The sequence below is a fragment of the Staurois parvus genome, unplaced genomic scaffold, assembly GCF_062004578.1.
Source record: "Staurois parvus isolate SC_StPar_1 unplaced genomic scaffold, SC_StPar_1.0 ptg000170l, whole genome shotgun sequence".
In the NCBI taxonomy this organism is placed as follows: Eukaryota; Metazoa; Chordata; class Amphibia; order Anura; family Ranidae; genus Staurois; species Staurois parvus.
The window spans coordinates 512,523-522,236 of NW_028317966.1; the positions used below are offsets into that span (position 1 = coordinate 512,523).

Below are 9,714 nucleotides of genomic sequence, written 5' to 3' on the forward strand. Positions count from 1 at the left end.
TTTATAATAAATTTTATAATAGAAAATATTTTTTGCTATTTTTTTGTTTATAGCGCAAAAAATAAAACACCTATTCATGATTAAAAACCACCAAAAGAAAGTTATATTTGTGTGAAAAAATTATAACATTTCATATGGGTACAGTGTTGCATGACTGTGCAATTGTCAAAGTGCGACAGTGCTGCAAACTAAAAATTGGCCTTGGCACGGAGGGGGTAAAAGTACCCAGTAGGCAAGTGGTTAAAATCGGGATCTGTCCCTAGTCTGGAAAAGCTAAATGACGTTACAGAACAAACTGCACTCATGTGATCCACAGGAGAAGTGCAGCCAAACGAGCTTTGGCTGCACTTCTCCTTTACGCTTTGGCAGTAAAATCTGGAAGCTGATTGGCTTCTATACAGAGCTGCACTGGATTTTGTACTCTCCACTTTTCGTAACTAACCCTCACTGAGTCATGTTATTGTGGTAAAAAAAAAAAAAGCAACAAACAAAAAAAAAAAAAAAATTATCCTAGAAAGGCTTCCAAGCTTTAGCCCACTCTGGTGGTATTCTGCTGGATGATGCACTGGAGACACCACTATGGCTATACTTGCACATGCTTTACTGAAACCATTGGTGCAGAGCATGCCTCATGCACCATGATGAAAGCACGCTTCGGAAAATCACTGGCAAGGAGCAGCATGGTAGAAGTCCTAAACAGCAGGTCTCTGCAGAACCCTTTGAGGTGGGGCACATACTCTCCAAACAACCACTGAAAGATCAATTTATTCTCTCTGAGCAACATATGAATCACTGCCTTAATTGTCAAAATTTCGATATTCTTTTACAAAGTGTGGAATGTAAGGATTTTTAGTGAAGTGAAAGCACCAATGGCTGGAAATGTTTAGATACAGGCTATATTCTTAGGTAATGATATCTGTCTTTAACAAAGAGAGAAACGTAACATGGATTTAACTACTTCCCGCCCGACCTATTAAAAAATGATAGCTGTATATGGGATTTTTCCTCCTTCCTGGTGGACGTCATATGAAGTTCTTGCGGAATGTACCTTGCTTGTGGTCGCGTTGCGGGTGTGATCTGTCACTGATGATAGATCACTGTACTGGCCCACTGCCAGTGCTGAATGCTGACATGAGTGGAAGAAGTAAAAGGAAAAATGGAGACACAGGCGCATTTGATTACTAAACTAGAGATGCACGTTGAAGAGATGCAAAGAGAACAGAGAAAGCTCTCATTTAACTTTAATTTAACTCATTTAAATGATTTGTGGTTTACCAGAAGAGTCCCAAGGGGAGAACTTGCAGGAGAAAATAAGGAGAGTGCTTAATCCATTGGTGAGTAGACCCGTAACAGAACATTTGAAAATGGAGAGAGTACATAGGATAAGCTGACAAGGACACAAGTAGAGACAGTAGACTCGCAAAGAGATGTGATTGTTCCATTCCATTACTATGAGGATAGAGAAAGAATATGGAAAAAACTCAGAGAGACCACTGAAATAAAATATGGAGAAATAAAGCTGCAAATATTCGCTGACATTGCATCTGAGACATTAGCTAGAAGAAGATCCTTGAAAACTTTGTTGGAACAGATGAGGGAGAAAAAAGTTCAATACAACTGGGGTTTTCTAGCCGGTCTGATCAGGTGGAAAGATGAGAAATCGGCAAGACTGAGATTCCCAAAAGAATTAAGTGACTTCTGCAAAAAATTAGACTTACAGGAAATGGACATTGTGGGGTGGTCAGTGAGGCCTACAGTGTGGTCAGGGTCGGGAAAAGAAAAGTGGCAGATGGTAAAAAAAAGAGAAGGTAGACCAGTGTGGGCTGAGGAGGGGGAGGGGAGGGGGGGTTGAGGAGGGAGAGGGGTGGGGAGGGGGAAAGAGGGTGACCCCCCTAGTGTCTATGTCCCAAAAAAGGTTTTTTTAATCACATGATGCAAATGTTATACTCAAGATATTATACAACCTGGTATTATGCCGATTCACCAGCAAAAAGAGCCAAAGGAGTGGCAATTTGGTTCTCAAAACATGTAAGATTCACTCTGGATGAGAGACTGTTAGACCCATAAGGTCGGTTTCTTTTTCTGAGAGGAAAATAACAAGGAATTGACTGCAAGTTAGTGAACATCTATTGCTCAAATAACAAGCCAGTTGTATTTCTGGAGAGTATGTTAAGAAAACCTAACGATTTTAAAAGGGGTAGTCTGATTGTGGCAGGAGACTTTTATTTTTGTTTGGATCCATGGATGGATACGTCATGACTACTGCACCATAGATAGGCTTGTCCACTCCTACTTCCACCATTGCCTATCCTTACCACCCCAAACCCCCCCCCCCCCCCCCTTAACCAAATAAACGTTACAAAAAACATGACACCATTTTTGGAGTAAATGGCCAACATGGCCTTTTATTAACAACTTCACAATTTACATACATCAACCGTTCCTTAACGAAACCAAAGAATTGTTGTTGGTCTTCAAAGGCACCCACAAACGATCCAAAATGCACCTGCGGACAACCCTATACACTAGGCCTCCAGCCGCAACCAACCAGCTCGGAGACAACCATACCATCCGCAGTGCAGCATCACCACCTTCCAGCTAAACCTTGGTTAACTGGGAATATCCACCGGGCCCCCCATACCTCGGATGGGGTCCCACACCATTGTTTTCCTTCCAAGATGAGAACCGCCTCCAAAGACCAACAACCGCACCTGCCCCCGGACAAGACCCGATACCCAACCTAACAGGGAGGGCGGGAGGGAAGCTCTGGTCCTTGCACTCATCCAGCTGCAATGACGCCCCTTCCGCAGCAACCCCCACCCTACGGTGCCACAGACACCTCCTACACTCCACGTCTGCCAATCCAATTATTCCCAATCCCATTCCCCACCCCTTGGAGCTAAATTTTTTAACCCTTTCCGTTCCCAACCACTCTGGGCCTAGTCATGTATGCCCTGCGCTATTTCCATTCTTCCCTATTCGCTACGGGCATTTCTTGACTACTGCACCATAGATAGGCTTGTCCACTCCTACTTCCACCATTGCCTATCCTTACCACCCCAAACCCCCCCCCCCCCCTTAACCAAATAAACGTTACAAAAAACATGACACCATTTTTGGAGTAAATGGCCAACATGGCCTTTTATTAACAACTTCACAATTTACATACATCAACCGTTCCTTAACGAAACCAAAGAATTGTTGTTGGTCTTCAAAGGCACCCACAAACGATCCAAAATGCACCTGCGGACAACCCTATACACTAGGCCTCCAGCCGCAACCAACCAGCTCGGAGACAACCATACCATCCGCAGTGCAGCACCACCACCTTCCAGCTAAACCTTGGTTAACTGGGAATATCCACCGGGCCCCCCATACCTCGGATGGGGTCCCACACCATTGTTTTCCTTCCAAGATGAGAACCGCCTCCAAAGACCAACAACCGCCACAGCACGCTGGGTAAGCCCTTACCCATGCGTGCCACGCCACAAACGAACCGCCCGTAGAATGCCGTCCTGCAGCTCCAGGGACCACAAATCCGTGCCCACCGCATTCAAATGCACTCCATCACTGCGAAGGTACCGCCAAGTATCCACCTCCAACTCCACATGCCGAACCACCAATCCCCCATTACGACTAAAAAAGCGCCCCACCTCCCGGTTGACCTTAATCCTGGCCTTGTTGAGCCGCTCCACCGACCGCGCCAAGCGCCAAGAAGTGCGGGCGACCATGTCAGACCACACCACCACCAGCCCCGGAAACTCACGCCGCAACAGAAGAAAATCCAGCTTGACATCTCTAACCAGCTCCCGCATGGACCTACCCCCCAAATCGTTGCCACCCGCGTGAATCACCAACACATCCGGTGGCCTATCCAGCCGCGCAAAACGCCGCACCTCTGGCACAACACGACTCCACAACATGCCCGGCACACCTAACCAGCGGACACAAACCTCCCGTCTATCCAACCCCAGCTGCCTGCCATTAGGCCGAACATCCGCCCGCCTGGCCCCCCAAAAAACATACGAGTGACCCAGGATCCACACCAGGCACACCGCTCCACCTGAAAGAAAAGAAACAATACCGCCAGAAAAAACAGCACAGGGACAGAACCGCAACAACCTCCCACAACCCAAACCACAGGACCGCCCACTAAGCCCGCAACAAATGCGGCCGAACGTACAGGCGAAATCTCTGGGAATCCCACCTACCTATGCGCTTCACCACATCCTCCGACAGCCCCCACCTGGCCGCCTCCGTAGCAGCCCCTATCCTAAACGAGTGCGACGCATACAAAGACGCATCCAAACCAGCAGCCGTCAAACACCGGCGAAAAACCGCCACAAACTGAAAACGCGTTAAAGGGGAGCCATCAACATGCCTGAAAAAGGACCCCCGCCCCCCAGGGCGACGGGACAAAAATTCCCGAACCGCCTGAACAGGGCACACCAGTGAACCCGGAAGAGCGAAAAAACGCACCTTCGCACCCCTGCCCAATTGATCCGTCTTAGACCGACGGACCAGAACCTCCACCCAATCTTCGGAGCACACAACCTCCTCCACCAACAACCCCCCAAGAACCGACTTGGACGGACTAACGAGCTCCCCAATGCGCAAAGCCCCAAAAAACGCCACCGCAAAGGCAGCCCGAAATAAAACCACCTCAAAATCCGAAGAACACACAGTCCGCAAATGCTCAAACAAAGACCCCAACAACTCGAACGACACCGGACGACGAGAATCCCTACAACGATGAGCCCTCCGATAACCCCGCAAAGCCTGTCGAACCCAAAAATCCTTAGTAAAATCCCTACACCCTTGCAACTTAAAGAAAAACGCCAATGCCGCTAGACGGCGATCCACTGCGGACGCCGACACCCCCCGCTCCAAACTCCGCGCCAAGAAGTACAACACCGCCACACGCACCTCCGGCCCCCAGGGATCAATAGCTACCAGCCCCAACAGCTCCAACCATTCCCGCCAGACCGTAGAGTAAGCAGACCAAGTCGCCTCACTCACCGACCGCTGGATCCACCCCGCAACGACTCCAAGGCAATCTCCCACAGCCAGTCGGGACAAGGAACCCCGTGTTGCTCCGCCGCCGGCGCCAACTCCCGGAATTTGTCCCACTGAAAACGAGACAAAGCGTCAGCTAAGGTGTTGTCAACCCCAGGGAGATGTACCGCATGAAGAAAAACATTCAGCTGCAAGCAACGCAACACCAAGTGGCGAAGCAGGGCCACCACCGGTCGGGAAGAAGCCGAGACCCTATTGATGACCTGAACCACCCCCAAATTGTCGCAGTGAAAACGCACCTTTTGATTCCGAAAATTCTCCCCCCAAACCTCAACCGCCAAAACCACTGGAAACAATTCCAACAGCGCAAGGTTACTGAGAAAACCTGCCTCCCGCCAGGAAGCCGGCCACGAGGCCGCACTCCACCGACCCCGGAAATAGGCCCCGTATCCCGCAGAAGCCGCCGCGTCCGTGAACAGCTCCAAGTCAAAATTACTAACCGGGCCCGACATCCAAAGCGCCCGGCCGTTGAAAGAATCCAAAAAGGTGTGCCACAACTGCAAGTCCTCCCGATGCTCCCGAGTCAGCCGAATGAAATGAAAAGGGGAGGCAATACCCGCCGTCGCCGCCGCCAACCGGCGGCAGAACACCCGACCCATCGGCAGGATCCGACAAGCAAAATTAAGTTTTCCCAACAATGACTGCAAGGGCCGCAGCTGAATTTTACGCTTCCCCTGAACCGCACGAATTTCACCCTGAAGGGCCAACAGCTTCTCTTCCGGCAGCCGGCACTCCATGGCGCCAGCATCCAAAACAATGCCCAAGAAAGTCATCACCGAAGCCGGACCCTCCGTCTTGTCAGCCGCCAAAGGAATCCCGAAACGGTCAGCAACGTGCTGCAACGTAGCAAGCAAAACCGCGCACACCCCGGAAGCCGGCGGACCCACGCAAAGAAAATCATCCAAATAATGGATGACCGAATTCACCCCGGAAACATCCCGAACCACCCACTCCACGAACGAACTGAACTTCTCAAACAGCGCACAAGAGATAGAACACCCCATGGGCAAACACCTATCAACGTAAAACGCGCCCTGCCAACGGCAACCCAAAAAACGAAAACTGTCCGGATGAACCGGCAACAGCCGGAACGCCGACTCAATGTCGGACTTCGCCATGAGTGCACCGCGCCCATATCGACGAACCCAGAACACTGCCGCATCAAAGGACGTGTAAGACACCGAACACGACTCCGGATCTATAGCGTCATTCACCGACCCCCCCTTAGGGAAGGACAGGTGGTGAATTAACCGAAACGCATTTGGCTCCTTCTTAGGCACAACCCCCAAGGGAGAAACCACCAGATCCGCAAACGGCGCACAAGTAAACGGACCACCCATACGACCCAACCCCACTTCCTTCCGCAACTTAGCCGAAACCACCTCAGCATGCTGCAAGGCCGACCGTAAGTTCCGAGCTAAGGGGGGGACCAAAGTCAAAGTACAGGGGATGCGAAAACCCTCCAAAAAACCAGCCGTCAGCAGCACCGCCGCAGCCCGATCAGGATATCTATTTAAGAAAGGCTCCATCCTTTCCACCCGCACCGGCGTCGTCCCTCTTACCCGCAGGCTCTCCGGGAGGGCCTCTACCCCGCCTGAAGCAGCGCGAGAAAGGATGGGATCCACCGCACCCGGAACACTCGTGCCTAAACCTACAGGACCCTCCAAAACGACAAGTGCCCTCCTGGAACTGCCAGCAGAAACCCCTACGCTTGGCGGCCGATTGTCCCGGGGAAAACGAACCACCGGCCCCGCCCTGAAAAAATGGACCAGGAGCCCGCGGCGGCGCCATGAGCCGCATCCAAAGGCCAATGTCCTTGTGGTCCCAACGCAAAGATGGGCGAACAGCCCTCCGCTGCCTAAACTGCTCATCGTACCGAAGCCACGCAGACCCGCCGTAAACCCTGTGAGCCTCACTAATGGCGTCCAGGTAACAGAACAACGCCGAGCAATGCTCCGGAGCTTTCTCCCCAATGACACTGGCCATGATCGCGAAAGCCTGCAACCAATTCGCAAAAGTACGGGGAATAAGCCGAAAACGCCGCCGCTCCGCATCCTCCCGTCTACCGTCATCAACCCGGGACCCATCAAACGGAAAACGCTCCAAAGGCAAGAGCGTGAATATGTCCACATACTCCCCGTTCCAAATTTGTTCCCGCACGGCCGACTGCAAATGCGCACCCAAGGGGCCCTCAAAACACACATACACTTCCCCCTTCGCAGAGTCCGCCACGCCGACAGGTCCGGACACCCCCGAACCCTCCCCCAAAAACGCGGAAGGAACCGCAGAACCCATAATCCCAGACTCCGCTGAAACCACCCCAGGCCCAGAACCAAGCGGAGAAGAGACCCCCAGGCCCCGCACTACCCCGCTGTCCCGTCCCGGAACCGCGAGCCCGTCCCCACCGGCCGGCGGGAGCCACGCAGAAACAGGCCCAGGGGTCCCAACACCGCCCCGCTCCAGCCGCCGCACCAAGTCCCGCAAACCGGAAAGTACCTCCCCGAGACCCCCACCAAAACCAGACAGGGGAACGCCGCCAACGACCGCCGCCGAGGCCGCACCCACCGGGGCGGCCTGACCGCCCCCCAGCAGATCCCGCAACGCAGAAGAAAAAGAGACAGACACAGGAACAGATAACTCACCAGGCTGCCTAGGAGATGTCCCAGCAGCCGCGCACTCCCGCTCCATCGATGAAGAGCGACGAGCCGTCACCCCCGCATCGGGTTCAGACAGCTCGCCCTCCGACCTCTCGTCCACCACTCGACGACCGGATGGCCTCCCAGTCCCAGGAGCCACGGGTCCCGCAGGGTTGTGCCGCTCCCGACTCTGCCTCTGGGCACCAGCCATGCCTGTCGCCAGCCCTGGGCTCCGTCCAGCAGCACTCCGCCCAGCGCTGCACGTCTTCTTCCGGCTTCTGGGAGCCCCGGCTCCCGACCGTCCAGGGGGCCCACCAGCCGCATCAGGGGACAGCCCAGCAGCCGCAGCTGACCGCCTCCCGCGCCGAGCTCCCTCCCTGACAGGCACAATGTCAGTGGAGGAGCCGGTAAAAGCACTCCCTCTCCTGCCGCCACGCCGTGCGGGCGGGGGGGAGGGACTAGCAGACGAAACCCCGCCCGCCGAGCGCACTGCACGTCCTCCTCTCCGTGCGGGCGGGGGGGAGGGGCCACCTGGCGAAACCCCGCCCACCGGACTCACGACACGGCCTCCTCTCCGCGCTGGCGGGACGGAGGGCCCACTCGGCGAAGCCCCGCCCGCCGAGCGCACTCCACGGCCTCTTCTCTGTGCTGGCGGAGTGGAGGGGCCACCCGGCGAAACCTCGCCCGCCGAGCACACCACGTGTCGTCCTCCTCTCCGTGCGGGCGGGGGGGAGGGGCCACCCGACGAAACCCCACCCGCCGAGCTCCGCCATAGCCGGGGATTCCTCCCGGCACCGCCGCTAGCAGAGGCCAGTGAGCGCCCTGCCAGCGGGGCCGGAGGGTCCCGAGGGGGGCTCCCAATGCGGCGCTGAGCTCCAGGGGGCGGGGCCGGACTAAAGCGCTCCGGAGGCCTAGACCTCCGAGCACGTGGGCGCCCCCGCCCCCCCGCTGCTGGTGACAAGACCGGGTCTCCCAACAGATCAGAGACCCGGCCCTGCAACCAGCCCATACCTCGCTCTTCCGCCGCCTCCCGAAGCTGTGCCACCAGGGCCTCCATGCCGCAGGTCAGATAGGAGGGGGAATTGCAGGACCCAGCTCAAATGAAGCTCTGGTCCTTGCACTCATCCAGCTGCAATGACGCCCCTTCCGCAGCAACCCCCACCCTACGGTGCCACAGACACCTCCTACACTCCACGTCTGCCAATCCAATTATTCCCAATCCCATTCCCCACCCCTTGGAGCTAAATTTTTTAACCCTTTCCGTTCCCAACCACTCTGGGCCTAGTCATGTATGCCCTGCGCTATTTCCATTCTTCCCTATTCGCTACGGGCATTTCTTTAAGTGCACAGAGAGAAAGTGGTAGAAAATTAAAGCTGTTGAAAAAGAAACTACATCAATATCAACTGATAGATACGTGGAGAATGAAACATCCAAGAGAAAGGGATTATACCTTTTTCTCTTCAGCACACAGATCATATTTACGATTGGACTACATAATGATCAAATACAGGTAATTGGGAAGCAGAATAGAATAACTATGTGGAGATTAAATGAGATGCTTATACAAGACCCGGATCTAGAGAAAAGGTTATGGAAAGAAATATAGCAATTTTTTATACTGAATGAGACCAAGGAGGTATCTGTTACTACAATATGGGAGGCACACAAGGCATATATCTGGGGAATTTTGATCTCGACGGGGGCGGAAAAAAAGAAAGACTGGGAGAAAAAAAATAAGGTTGGTGACAGAGGAGTTGTATAACCTAGAACAGTTACACAAAAAGAAATTGGATTCAAATATATATCAGAAGACAACCCTTAAAAAGAGAAGAACTAAAAGATCTTATGGAATTGGAAATAAGGAGGATTTTTAATAGGGTCTCAAAAGAATGGTATCAGTGGGGGAATCGACCAGGGAAATATCTAATGAAAAGACTAAAGGAAAGAAAATAAAAGAATTATATAGAAAAAAGTAGAGATGAAAAAGGAGGATTGGTATAT

At 53.0% G+C, this 9,714-nt stretch overlaps 2 protein-coding genes across 2 annotated transcripts; both read right to left on the reverse strand.

Moving 5' to 3' along the window:
* Positions 1–3,113: 3,113 nt before the first annotated feature.
* LOC149462701 (uncharacterized) lies at positions 3,114–4,975 on the reverse strand. The gene is made up of 2 exons (XM_089676525.1): positions 4,954–4,975; positions 3,114–4,063 (listed from the first exon to the last, which is right to left on the reverse strand). The coding sequence occupies exons 1-2, from the start codon at positions 4,973–4,975 to the stop codon at positions 3,468–3,470; spliced, it is 618 nt and encodes a 205-aa protein (XP_089532651.1). The 3' UTR covers positions 3,114–3,467.
* Positions 4,976–5,015: 40 nt separating this feature from the next.
* LOC149462702 (uncharacterized) lies at positions 5,016–7,923 on the reverse strand. The gene is made up of 2 exons (XM_089676526.1): positions 7,719–7,923; positions 5,016–6,493 (listed from the first exon to the last, which is right to left on the reverse strand). Exons 1-2 carry the CDS (start codon positions 7,921–7,923, stop codon positions 5,016–5,018), a joined length of 1,683 nt encoding a protein of 560 aa, XP_089532652.1.
* Between the last annotated feature and the right edge of the window lie 1,791 nt (positions 7,924–9,714).